General features: G+C 34.6%; 1 protein-coding gene across 1 annotated transcript in view; it reads left to right on the top strand.

Moving 5' to 3' along the window:
• LOC129741554 (uncharacterized) overlaps positions 1–9515 on the top strand; it is a 29715-nt gene extending 20200 nt beyond the window's left edge. Inside the window, exons 6-10 of the mRNA XM_055733296.1 lie at positions 174–407; positions 2751–3080; positions 8228–8441; positions 8514–8676; positions 9092–9515. Of these exons, the coding sequence (XP_055589271.1) occupies positions 174–407; positions 2751–3080; positions 8228–8441; positions 8514–8676; positions 9092–9515 (1365 nt within the window). The remainder of the gene's footprint in view (positions 1–173; positions 408–2750; positions 3081–8227; positions 8442–8513; positions 8677–9091) is intronic.
• The last annotated feature ends 5432 nt before the right edge of the window (positions 9516–14947 follow it).

The following is a 14947-nucleotide window of genomic DNA, read 5'->3' as shown; positions in this document are numbered from 1 at the left end:
CAAAAAGTTTTTTGGATTAAATACATCAAGAAACGAAAATCAAATATTATTATCGTAATAATGTATTCGCATCCAAATTTAAATTTTCTGATGCCTACACGTTCTCAACGAAATACAATCAGCTATCAGAATTATTGTAGCAGGTTTCTTTCTCTAATCGAATCATGACCCAGGAACAGCAGAGCGCCATCACCACCGGAAGTCAACCTCCGAATGTGCACCTTTCGCATGAGCTGTTCGAGGACCACGAGGGCTCCTGGGCCATCACACCGATCCTGAGAAGGCTACGGGCCAGCATCCTCCGGACGACCTCATTTCAAACCCGCTGGCTCATCATCTGCGAGGAAAATAGCCACGTAAACGTCAGCCTATTAGTGCACCATTTGGCAAAAGAGGATTATCGGCAGGTGAGTTATCCATCCATCGTCGTCGTCGTCGTCATTCCAGAAATGAGTTTTCCTCACGGCGGTCAACCTTACCAAAAAAAAGAGGCCATGTTTATCCATCCAAGAGATGATCCCCTGAAAAAGCTGTGCAGCCCCAATGAATGGAAAGGGAACTGGAATTTTCCTGAACTTGTTTGTTTTATACTCTAGTAATTGGGGTTTTCTGGAGCAGTTTTACAAAACGGTATCACGTAGCTCTACCGATGTGGTGATTTTGTTGGCTGTGGCTTAACGCAAACATTGTTCGGAACAATCCATTCATCTACCTGGCCCAACTTTACTCCGGCCAGCTTTCGTGTCAAGAATGAAGAAAAAATATCGTATCATTATCTGCTGGATGAAGATGATAAAGTTTGATAAAATTTTCAAATATGAACCCACAGATTTTTTAATAGATTCTGAAAACTAAAAGTATGGGCCGTTGAAAAACATTCAAAATCGCTCCCCTTTTTATACATTTTAAATCAAATCGACTACAAAAAATCCGGCCTGAGTTCACAAAAATTCACAAAAATGACAAAAATGACAAAAATGACAAAAATGACAAAAATGACAAAAATGACAAAAATGACAAAAATGACAAAAATGACAAAAATGACAAAAATGACAAAAATGACAAAAATGACAAAAATGACAAAAATGACAAAAATGACAAAAATGACAAAAATGACAAAAATGACAAAAATGACAAAAATGACAAAAATGACAAAAATGACAAAAATGACAAAAATGACAAAAATGACAAAAATGACAAAAATGACAAAAATGACAAAAATGACAAAAATGACAAAAATGACAAAAATGACAAAAATGACAAAAATGACAAAAATGACAAAAATGACAAAAATGACAAAAATGACAAAAATGACAAAAATGACAAAAATGACAAAAATGACAAAAATGACAAAAATGACAAAAATGACAAAAATGACAAAAATGACAAAAATGACAAAAATGACAAAAATGACAAAAATGACAAAAATGACAAAAATGACAAAAATGATAAAAATGACAAAAATGACAAAAATGACAAAAATGACAAAAATGACAAAAATGACAAAAATGACAAAAATGACAAAAATGACAAAAATGACAAAAATGACAAAAATGACAAAAATGACAAAAATGACAAAAATGACAAAAATGACAAAAATGACAAAAATGACAAAAATGACAAAAATGACAAAAATGACAAAAATGACAAAAATGACAAAAATGACAAAAATGACAAAAATGACAAAAATGACAAAAATGACAAAAATGACAAAAATGACAAAAATGACAAAAATGACAAAAATGACAAAAATGACAAAAATGACAAAAATGACAAAAATGACAAAAATGACAAAAATGACAAAAATGACAAAAATGACAAAAATGACAAAAATGACAAAAATGACAAAAATGACAAAAATGACAAAAATGACAAAAATGACAAAAATGACAAAAATGACAAAAATGACAAAAATGACAAAAATGACAAAAATGACAAAAATGACAAAAATGACAAAAATGACAAAAATGACAAAAATGACAAAAATGACAAAAATGACAAAAATCACAAAAATGACAAAAATGACAAAAATCACAAAAATGACAAAAATGACAAAAATGACAAAAATGACAAAAATGACAAAAATGACAAAAATGACAAAAATGACAAAAATGACAAAAATGACAAAAATGACAAAAATGACAAAAATGACAAAAATGACAAAAATGACAAAAATGACAAAAATGACAAAAATGACAAAAATGACAAAAATGACAAAAATGACAAAAATGACAAAAATGACAAAAATGACAAAAATGACAAAAATGACAAAAATGACAAAAATGACAAAAATGACAAAAATGACAAAAATGACAAAAATGACAAAATTGACAAAAATGAAAAAAAATGACAAAAATGACAAAAATGAAAAAAATTAAAAAAAATGACGATAATGACAAAAATGACAAAAATGACAAAAATGACAAAAATGACAAAAATGACAAAAATATCAAAAAAAAGGCATAGTTTTCAAAATTAAAAAAAATTAAAATATGTCAATAAAATTCAACTTTAGTCACCATAATTCTAGTTTCTTTGTTTTTTTATTAAAGAAAAAGAGAATGAGTTTGATTGAATTTCCAGCATGCATAAATAAAAAATGTTACCACTTTTTTTTAGATTTCAGATTTGTTATCATTTTAACAATCAACCTAATTGGTTCAGTATTTTTCCTGGAAAGGTCTCCATCAACCGTACAAATTTCTTTATCGCCGCTGGACTAATACTTGTACTTCTGCATTTTTTCGCAGGACCTCTTTCTCGGATATCCGCTGTACGACCGCGAGGCTACCATTATTCATCACTTTGCATTTTTCAAAAATCCATCAAGCTTCCTTTATCCGTATCTGCGGGCGGGAATCGCCCTTTCCATTCCGCTGGTGGATCACCTGTGCCAGCTTCTGTCGGCAGCCGGAACTAAGCTGACCGAATTCTTCATCGATGCTGGCCACGAGTTTGCCCTGCTGGTTTGGAATGGCGGAACCGGTCAGCCGCTATCTTCCCGGTCCTTCTTTTGCGCCCATCGACGTCCCAGCCAGGGATGCGCCATCATGGCCGGAGCCGCCCTAATGGAACCAGGTGTAAGTTTTCTCACCTATTTATATCGTCCCGTTGAAAGTGATTGAAAAGTTAGAGCTTTCCATCTTAACGGGAAATATCAAGTCAATATGGAAAACTCACCACGAGTGCCTAACTAACAATGGCGAGGCTGATAGTACCTATAATGGAAAGATTGGAAAAAAAAGCTTCTGGAGGAATGAAGTAGATTTTATTCCAGCTTTGAACCCGGCTCATCGTTGCATAAACTTTTGCGGTTCAGTGATTTACCACCATAGCTAATCATGCGATAATAGTTACTAGCTTTTCCTTGATGTGTGCGAATTGGCCACGGTCACTAGAAAGGATTTGCTGTTTGAGGAAAAAGGAATACCTATGGCTATTTTTTCGTTGATACTATTTTTGACCCAACATTCGATACATGTTTTAATCATTGGATAATCTACGCTACAAAAGACTTGTATCAATAAATTTATTCATTTATTTTCGAAAAATTTGAACATTTTATTCGATTGGAAAAATATAAAATCCGCGTTATTTGCAGCGAAGAAAGACTGAATGGCCTGTGAAGTCAACCCATTGAAGAAACTTCCATAACTTATACTTAAGCCCATAGAAGAGGTAGCAAAAATCCAATGCCTATTTAGCAAATCTCTGTGCCGAAAATGTGCTGAAATGTGCACTGTGCCAAAGATGATTGTTTGAAAAAGCATTACTGGCATAAGGACTCGAGCTCCCAACCAAAGTGTTGCATGACCACTACCTTCAAGCGAAACAAGAGAAACATTTTATGGGATTTTCATCCTATTGGATAATTCAATAAATTAAAGGTGAATGTAAATCAAGTTAAGAAAATTTAGTCGAAGTTTTTTTATTTAATAAATAGCCAACCAGTCTAGTTTATCCGAACATGAAGTGTTTATTTAACCGACGTTTCGGTGCTGATTGGCACCATCCTCAGGGTAACTGGGATTTTAAAAAGAATTGTTGTAATTTTATGATAGTGTAAAGTGTGAGTTATGTTTTGGTCCTACTTACAATAATGTATCTGTTCTTTGTAATAATGCTTATGATAAGCCTATTGTCGTTTTGTTGGTCACTTGGTAGTTTGCACATGCTGTAAGGTCAAAATTTTTGGTATACATTATTTTAAATTTGAACTGTTCTAAAAACATTTTTCGATTTCTTACAGAGCTAATTTTGGTCTTGTTATCTATGGCGGTCACTGAGATACTGTGGGTTTATGGAAATGGTAGCAAGTTCATTCATGTTGTGAGTGTTCATGTTGAGAGATATTTTGGGAGAACTTTTTCTGTTTTTGTTTGTGTTGGTTTAGTCTGTCAAAGATCGTCAGCATAGGCTGTGTTGAGATTATCTACGTCTGCTCGTTTGTTTACACTTTTGTCGGCTCCATAGCTCACACAGACCCAAACACAATCTCTCTTCAGGAAAAATTAAAGCAAACATCAGCCCTTATCGAACATTGTATTGATTACAAACACAAGTTCGATCTGCCTAATACCCGAATTATCGACAGCACACTCAGACACAAAAACCTAGAATTCCTAGAAATGTGTCACATTTACATAGCCGAAAAAAGTGTAAACAAACGAGCAGACGTAGATAATCTCAACACAGCCTATGCTGCGATCTTTGACAGACTAAACCAACACAAACAAAAACAGAAAAAGTTCTCCCAAAATATCTCTCAAAATGAACACTCACAACATGAATGAACTTGCTACCATTTCCATAAACCCACAGTATCTCAGTGACCGCCATAGATAACAAGACCAAAATTAGCTCTGTAAGAAATCGAAAAATGTTTTTAGAACAGTTCAAATTTAAAATAATGTATACCAAAAATTTTGACCTTACAGCATGTGCAAACTACCAAGTGACCAACAAAACGACAATAGGCTTATCATAAGCATTATTACAAAGAACAGATACATTATTGTAAGTAGGACCAAAACATAACTCACACTTTACACTATCATAAAATTACAACAATTCTTTTTAAAATCCCAGTTACCCTGAGGATGGTGCCAATCAGCACCGAAACGTCGGTTAAATAAACACTTCATGTTCGGATAAACTAGACTGGTTGGCTATTTATTAAATAAACAAATTGCAGTCGATTCTAAATAAGATGGAAGTTTTTTTAAACACACATTTTTCAGTATCTTTGTGTTTTATAAAAAAAAACCTCAAACAGGTTGTTGTTGCTCAACTTAGCTAAAACCATTATTCTAAAATTTTATCAGGAATAAATAAAATCAAGAATTTTTGAGGAACACGTCGAATGACATTATGAAAATTGGCTGACAACCCATATTTCCATTTCGAATGTCAATATAGAACCATGTACATTTTGTTGCAAAAACTTCAGCTCAATCGGAATTTATTAAGAGAGTTCCTCAAAGCGCTCAATAATTCGATTTTTTCACCCTCGAAAATTATCAAAGGTTCCTCAGCCTTTTTTTCAAACAATAGATCTTGACGTTTCACGCATTACTATTTTGCTAAATTAGTGATAAAAGATGGGAGCTAAAGATAATAGATGAAAGATGTAAGATAAGTGATAAGAGATGAGAGATAAGAGATTAGAGATGAGAGATGAGAGATGAGTGATGAGAGATGAGAGATGAGAGATGAGAGTTGAGAGTCGAGAGATGAGAGATGAGACATGAGAGATGAGAGATGAGAGATGAGAGATGAGAGATGAGAGATGAGAGATGAGAGATGAGAGATGAGAGATGAGAGATGAGAGATGAGAGATGAGAGATGAGAGATGAGAGATGAGAGATGAGAGATGAGAGATGAGAGATGAGAGATGAGAGATGAGAGATGAGAGATGAGAGATGAGAGATGAGAGATGAGAGATGAGAGATGAGAGATGAGAGATGAGAGATGAGAGATGAGAGATGAGAGATGAGAGATGAGAGATGAGAGATGAGAGATGAGAGATGAGAGATGAGAGATGAGAGATGAGAGATGAGAGATGAGAGATGAGAGATGAGAGATGAGAGATGAGAGATGAGAGATGAGAGATGAGAGATGAGAGATGAGAGATGAGAGATGAGAGATGAGAGATGAGAGATGAGAGATGAGAGATGAGAGATGAGAGATGAGAGATGAGAGATGAGAGATGAGAGATGAGAGATGAGAGATGAGAGATGAGAGATGAGAGATGAGAGATGAGAGATGAGAGATGAGAGATGAGAGATGAGAGATGAGAGATGAGAGATGAGAGATGAGAGATGGGAGATGGGAGATGAGAGATGAGAGATGAGAGATGAGAGATGAGAGATGAGAGATGAGAAGAAGAGAAATGAGAAATGAGAAATGAGAAATGAGAAATGCGGAATAAGGAATAAGAAATGAGAAATGAGAAACGAGAGATACAGGATACGAGATCTTTAGGGAAGTCGATAGTGCTACGCTTACAAGCCATGACAATTGGCCTGGATTATGCCGAACTGCCACGGTCCAATGAGTAGCAAGAGACGCCTCCTTGAGAGCGTAGCAAAAAATGGAATCAGCCATGCACCTTATTTATACACATATCAAGAGATTGTACAGATAGAAGAAGAAACATCAAGTTTCTTAATGTAACTTCATTGTTCTCAAAATATTTTTAAATATTTTTTCAGGAATACATGAAAATTTCATAAATATTTCGACGGGAAAATTTTGTTGAGCACTGCCAAATATTCTCGATCACAAACAAAACTTATCAAACAAAACTTTTACACGTTTATGCAAACACTCTTTCACGTAAATTTCTTGGTTGACAACCCGGAAGCTATGAAAATGCTGCTTTTCAAGCCACAGGTACAGATGGCTTGCCAAATCAGATATTTCTTCGCGAACTTTGACAGTTTCATGTGCTTGAAAATTTCTGCTACCTTTCCCCTTCCTTTTGCCGTATAAAACTCCTGTCCCGGTAGCTGCTTGAAGTCGGCTTTGACGTAGGTTTCGTCGTCCATTACCACGCAGTCAAACTTCGTCAGCATCGTCGTGTACAGCCTCCGGGATCGCGCTTTGGCCGTCGTATTTTGTTTATCATCGCAATTTGGAGTCACTACCTTCTTGTAAGTCGATAGTCCGGCTCGTTTTTTGGTTCGATGCACGGTTGAATACGATACACCCAGCTTATTTGCGGCATCTCGGAGAGAGAGGTCAGGGTTTCGCTTGAAACTACCGGCAATTCTCTTTGTCGTCTCAACGGCTTCCAGTTTTCGATTTCCCCCCGATCCAGACTTCCTGGCTGTCGACAAACGTTCAACAAACACTTCAATTACATTTGTAACGGTTGATTTGCCAACTTTTAGCGATTTTGCCAGCTTTGCGTGCGAGTAGCTCGGATTTTCGCGATGCGCAAGCAACATTTTGATACGCTACTCTTCTTGCTTGGACGGCATTTTGACAACTGAAAAGTGAATTCCAAAATTAAAATAGGAGCAACATTCTTCACATACACACCTTGGAAATGAGGGGAGTTCAGGTTTTTAAAATGCAAAATTGAAAGAAATACGTCAAGTTGATATTGAGCAAATTTTGACCGTATCACCCTTTACAGAAAGGTAGTGTTTCAGCTCAGTAAATATTGAGACGCTAGTCTGAAGTTTTTACTTTCAAATTACTGTTGAATGTGCAACTATCAATAAAAAGTTCTGTTCGACAGTTCTACAGTACTGTTGGAAAAATAAAATTAAAAACTTTGGATACTTTCAGAAGGTCCAAAAGCATGTACATCTTAGTTAAGGTCAGCTGTATCATCTCTAATATTTTTCTCATATGTTGGGATTTTTAGCTCACTGGTTTCAAATAAAAATGTTTACCGTCTCCGTTTAAAATACTTACATCGGCTCGACATGTTGGTTGTCCCAACTCCATTATTAAACATTCCAATTTTCGCCATCTTTATTTAACAATACGTACGAATGCTAACTGTCACGATCACCATTGAGGAATTACTTTGAGCTAAGAATCATTCAGAAACCCACATAATCCTCAAACTTTATAAATTCCTAGTGACTGAATTCTTCCCGTATTCGTTCTTAAGATGAAAGTTTTTTTTTTAAATTTTTACTAAGTTTAAAATTATTACCACACAGAAAATACCATTCAAATAATCTGTTTACTTGCTTTCTCGTCAATTTAGCGACCAACGAAGGAAGAATTCGAAACCGCGAGTAGCTGTAGCATCGTTTCCAGAACGAAATCAACAAGTAACAGATCCATCCGTCCCTTTGGTCAGGGTAGCATAATATTCGCTGTTAAAACCTGCCAAAAGTTTCACGAGGACCGGGTACCGGTACTTTTGAACACCTGGGCCAAATACGTTCAGCACCTCCGACTGTACAGCGATATTAGTGGTACGTTTACTGTCTTAATATGAATTGAATTGATTTTTTAAATGTCTCAATTATCGTTACATTTATTCACAGATGCCAGCATTCCGACTGTGGGGATTCCAATACCGAACACAAGTGCTGGACACTGTGCGAAAACATTGGAAATCATTCGGCTCATTGGAGAGGAAATTTCACAGAACGCCAGCTTGTCAGACGTCAAATGGATCATGCTGGTGGATGACGATACAATTTTGAGGTGCGAATATTAAGGATTAATCTTTGGTAGATAAATGACAAAACGTAAAAGATTTTTTTTTCTGGAAAAAAAAACAGCTGATATTCGTGAAATACTTACTGAAAATTCTACAGATGTAAACAATCCAGGATAATAACCTCTTATCGTATTCTTTCAACTCCCAACAGAATATTCATTGAGCATTAACTTACACTTTCACTGAATGACTAATTCACACTCAATTCAAGCCTCAGGATAAGCCCTATAAATTATGTTATTACCTTTCATATGATGAATTGCTCCGAGAAACGCACGTTTTCGTCTGCTTGCCAATCGAGACGCTCTACCTTACCTAAAATTTCGAATGCAGCACCACAAACTGACTAATAAAACGGTCAATTTTATTTCTTTCATCCTTCCCTACCGATTCTTGCAGTCCTTCGGCTTTGCTTCGATACCTGGGCAACTTTAACCCCAATCAGGATCTATACATCGGCGAACGGTACGGTTACCATTTGGTCTCTAGGGAGGACTATTTGGACCCGGACGAAAGCGGTCGACACCGACATCATCATCATCATCATCAGGGCTACAACTACATCACCGGTGGTGGCGGAATAATCATTGGTGTGAAAATACTTGACGCATTGCTGCGGTGGTGCGAATGTCCTTCCGCATCCTCACCGGACGACATGATCCTGGCGGCTTGTCTATTCCAGCTGGGTGTTCGGCCGATTCATTCGCCGCTCTTCCATCAGGCCCGGCCCTCCGATTACGCACCGGAAGTTCTGGCGGCAGACCGGCCGGCCATCGTCTCCTTCCACAAACACTGGCAAATCGATCCCTATCAGGTGCGTTAAATGGGGGATGGGCGATATTCATTTCAATCATCGTTGATTCCATTTTTCGTTCAATGAGATAACTATCTAAAAAATGAAAACTAAAATATACCCAGAAAATGAATATGAACATTCAATACTTCATATTCAACCCCACTTTTATTAAAGTTTTCTTTATAAGTCTTTTGATAATACATTATAAGACCATTTTGTAATCGAACCATCAAAAAATACATTGAGTTTTAGGAGCGTTAGGAGACATTTTGTACAATTTACAATATAAGGCTATGATCATTTAGAATCCGGGCAGTTACAAACGTGTGCATTTTTATAACTATTGATATGATCGAAATACTTCCTATGGAGGAAATGAAGGTTTTTTGTGATATTGAATGTTAAAATATAAAAAAAAAAATATCGTTGATTACAAGAAACACTCTAACTTTATCATTTAATCTCTTTTTTATCTTTGCACACTTTTCCAGTCATGTATTGATCTATTATTTTTACCACAGAAGCAAAACTTTCGCAAAACCATGATATTTTACACAAATTACCTGGAAAAAAACAATTGAAATCTGGTCGGAACCTTTTCATGAGTAGGCATCTCGAAGAATTTGACCACTTAAATTCGGTTTGCACAGATTGAGATTAATGAAATTGCTCACTATTTGTTTACTTGGTTTCTTCTAGTCAGGCAACACTTTTTGCCTGTCGGAAACGGATTTACTGCATAGTTAAGGGGCCTGCTTTCAGTTATCCCCAATTACCATAGTTGAGATCAAGGATTCCACTCCGATGCTTGGTTTGAACTTCGTGAGCATGCAGAATGGCTCCTCATACTTCTTAACCATTTGGCTCAAAAAAAAAATCATAAAAATCATAAAAAATCATGAGTTCATGAGTTATGTGAGTGTTCAAGTCGACAATGAAGAATTTCCTAGAAGATTGTGCCAAATTATTTTTACCATGTCTTTTTTTAATCGTAAATATCTCAAACACACGTTTACTTAAAAATCTGAAAAAATAGGCAAGATAGTCTTTTTCATAACCAACACAACGCTGCTAAAGTTTTGCATATCGGAGCGCTAGTAACGTGGCTATCACCGAAATGAAGTGCCCGGATACTAAATGATCATAGCCTTAGTTTGTTCAAAAATAATTTAAATTTCGTTTATATCTAGGGCTAAGTGGGGTAGTTATGAACAAGGAATAATTTCAAACAAACGCCGTAAGCCGTTACTTTACAGAATTTCAACATTAAAGAGCTACTTGATTGAACTGATAGTATGAAAAACTGAGTAATTTTGTTCATAATTTCCCCACCTAGCCCTACTGCGTACCATCAGTAAATTTTGACCTTCGACTGGAAACAAATTGTCACCAGCAAATAAGGTCAGGCCGAATTTCTTCGATATTTCCAATAAACTTCAAGGAAGATTTTTTTTTGTTTCGATTATAGTCGTTTTACCATCTTTATGGCTTCCGCGACTTTTTATCAACGTTGCAGTTGGTGGATGGTTATTGAAAAACTTATCCGGTACAACTGTGTTCGATGTTTACTCTTGGGCTCGAGCTCGCGGACATCGGCTCAGGAAGCAACTGACTTGTCAACTGAGCTATATCACAAGCCCAGAGAAAGAAATAAATAAAGTTCAACAAATTTTATGAAAAACTCGCTAAATTATTAGAAAATAAACTTCAATAGCTAATAACAAATTGAGGAAGATTTTTTCTACCGTTTGTGATCGTGATTTTTCCTAACTTTTAAACTAAAATAACTCGACTTTTTGGTTCAATCTAACGTATGCATTGTATATTTTTTTGCACATAAGTTTTTGTCCAATTTGTTCAAATTTTTAGATTTTTGAATTATTTTGAAATCCTAAATTTACATACGGCCGGACTTCCACCAGACCGAACTAAGCGCGCCGTTGGAAAATTTTGAAACATCAAAAATTGAGTCGCATGTAATTCAAATTTAAAAATCGAATATGATTGCCCGAGAAGACTTTGATGCCTGAATTAATAGCAAACAGTTATCAAAATGAGCTATCATCGCCACAATGATAGCATAATTTACTATAACGTTTTTCCTGATGGCAAAATAAGGTTTCATTGAAGCATAGATATATCAATATATATTAACACCTATATAAGGTATTGAGAAGAAAATAAAAGCACTATTTGGTTTTGTTTTGTTTTTTCACAGATAACAAAACAAGACATAAAAGACATTTTTAAAACGTGGTTGAACGAGGCATCATTAATCAACCTACACTTGAGATCCGAAATATGTAAAGTGAGGCCCAAATTTTGGCATTGTATCGCCTTTATTAGGGCAAAATTATACCAAATTTTACTTACAAGGCATGATAGCATTAGATACAAAGTTGCCATAAAATTCTGCCCTATAGACTCGAAGACTACTGAACCCATCAATGTGACGTTTGGTATATGGGAGTTTTTGGGGTCGGAAATGGTTTCTGTAAAATTTCCAACCAATCCGACTTGAAAGAGAGGAGGTTCGCATACAAAGTTAATATGAAAAGTGGTTCATCAAATTTTAAATCATGAGATGATTTAGAGTGTCGTTGGACAAATTTTTACATACTCAGGTGATGATTGAAATTGAGGGGGAGGGATGTAGGGAGGTCTCATATAAAAAACTACAGAACTCGAACAATTTTCAAACTATTTTGACTATTGGCTCATATCTTAGTTTTAAAGTAATAAGATGATTTAAAGCATGACACAAAACGACTCATACAAAAAAAAACGATCCCAGACGTTTTAAGTCGCTTTGAGGACCGGGATTGGTTTCAATGATACAGGCCCTCCGATTTATGGGAAGGGGGCTCTCATACAAAGTTAACAATAATGTGACAAAACCTCCATTACAGGATGTTCTCCTACATTAAATACTTGATTGCGCTCAGCAAATTTAAATCTTATAAATAATTTTTTATTATCTAGTTAACTATAGGGCTCTGAACAGTTCATTATTGAGCTTAACATCTAATTTAATGTAATAATGTAATATACATGTAATGATAAATTCATACAAATAAAGACATATTTAAAAAAAAAATGTGACAAAACCCATCCCAAACCCTAACAACTAGGATATTTCCTTCAAAAACTTACAGCTAAAACTGTCCGGAAGGTTTTCTTCAATGTAAAATTGCTTGCAAATACGTTCAAAATGAACGAATTAGAAACAAAAGGCTAAAAACCCGTAGCGGTTCACAACTATAGAGGAAGTAAGCGGTACACAGCAAAAATAATTCGTGTAACCTTAGATCGGAAACGATGCACGAAAACGGAACATCGTTTTTGATCTAAAATTCTATCACGGCGTGTACATTTATATCGAAAGCGATGCACGAAAATGGAACGGATTATTGTGGTGTAAAAATACGCAGCAATGTCAAATTTTAGAATTTATTCTGGATATTTGCAATTTTTAGTAAATATTTAGGTTTTAAATATTAAAAGCCTTATGAAAAATACAAAGATAAAATAATTATTTTTATAAGACATTTATTTTCAAACCAAGCACTTACAGTAAAAAAAAAATTCACACATAATGGACAGCGACTGAAGTTGCATCAAACGAACGAAGATGGTCAGTGTCACCAGTCGGATTGTTGGGAAGATTTCTGTTCCGGACAATGCGGATCAAGGTCACTGTAAAAAAAAGAAAGAAAAACTGTTTAATTTCGACATACAGACCCGTTCGTTTTTGGCAACATGCTCGAACATTTTGTGTTGCCAATAATATCACCATTTCAGAAAGTAAAAACGTATTTTCGGTGTTTGTCTAAATTATAATGGTGCTGTTATAGCGGTTATCTGCCCAAAAAAAATTTCAACAAACACACTTTAAAAGTCTCAGTTGAGCAAATTTCAAAATATGTTTTGAAAAGTTTAACTTTCCAATTAACCCAAGGTGTGAAGATTAAAATATTGAAATTTAAAATTGCAGAAGATAATTTTGAAATGCAGTTTTCTTTGAATTCTTTTCAAACTCGACATTAGAGACCGTTAAATTTTCATAAAAATAAAATAATTCACTTTATCTAGATGTACAGTATTAAATTTATTATTTAAACTAAAATCGATCCTTTGTGTTTCGTAAACTTTGCTAATTACATCTTATGATCGAAATTTATTGATACAAAACGTTTCTACTAGAAAGTTGAAAATCTCTATAATAAAGACATTTAAAAAAAAACGTTTCTACTATTGAAAACAATATAAATTAGGCCGGAACAAATTTAAAATCCTTCTTTTGTCACTTAGAGTTGGAACATCACGAGGGGGCGGGGGATGGGGGGGGTTGAATAAAAAAAATAATGCGAAAAACAAATGAACTGGAATAAATTGCACGGAAGCTTGTTTTTTTTTTGGAAATTTCGATGGGGGGGGGGGGTGGCAAAAGAAGAAGTTGATATTCGTTCCAGCCTTATTGATTTAAGGCAATAAAAATACATTTTTCCAGATTAATTTTTAGTTTAGCAAAATTCACGGTTTGGTCAAATTCACGCTGATTTTTTTTTTTGACCGCGATATAATCGATAATCTACTGTACGCGTAATACCGGGTAATCTGGCCAGTTCAATATTGCTTATTTGATTTCAATTTACTATAAGTTTTGTTTTTTTTTCCAAACAGCCTTCAATTTAAAAAAAAAAAGAGCTTGTTGAACAAATCCAAAGATTTTAACTATCTGTGAAAATTAATGCAATTCATCCTATTTAAAGATTCTAGTGTAAAATTTGGCTCTTGAAAAAAAAAATGCAATATTAACAATTTTAAACAACACGTAAAATACATATGAAATTCCCTGCCATTTCTCTTAATGTTTCGTTAACATGTTTCTTCATCATCGCATACTCAAACTGTACCTAATTTTTGTCATTTTCAACTGAAATGCAAACAAACTGAGTTTGGTTGAATATTTGAAATATAATTCGAACTAAATATCAGAGTTATAAGCCTGCGATCATTTGCAATTCGAATTCCTTAACAAAATAATCATCATGATAATTTTGCTTTGATTGTAGAACTAGTAGAACTCATTGACGAGCTGATTCTGAATCTGAATTTTGAACAGTGCCTTCATATTTTTGAATTAAAATTTCGAACCTCAATTCGAATTATGAATTTTCAATCTGTTTCGGAATTTCAAAACTATTTCTGAAACGTACAAAAACGATTACTGAATTCAGATCCCAGATAATCATCACGCCATTACTGAATTTTAACTTTTTGTCATTTTTGTCATTTTAATCTTTTTTGTTATTTTTGTAATTTTTGTAATTTTTGTAATTTTTGTAATTTTTGTAATTTTTGTAATTTTTGTAATTTTTGTAATTTTTGTAATTTTTGTAATTTTTGTAATTTTTGTAATTTTTGTAATTTTTGTAATTTTTGTCATTTTGGTCATT

The sequence above is a fragment of the Uranotaenia lowii genome, chromosome 2 (assembly GCF_029784155.1).
Source record: "Uranotaenia lowii strain MFRU-FL chromosome 2, ASM2978415v1, whole genome shotgun sequence".
Lineage (NCBI taxonomy): Eukaryota > Metazoa > Arthropoda > Insecta > Diptera > Culicidae > Uranotaenia > Uranotaenia lowii.
The sequence above is the reverse complement of the archived record's forward strand: the minus strand, read 5'-3'. Positions and strand labels throughout refer to the sequence as shown.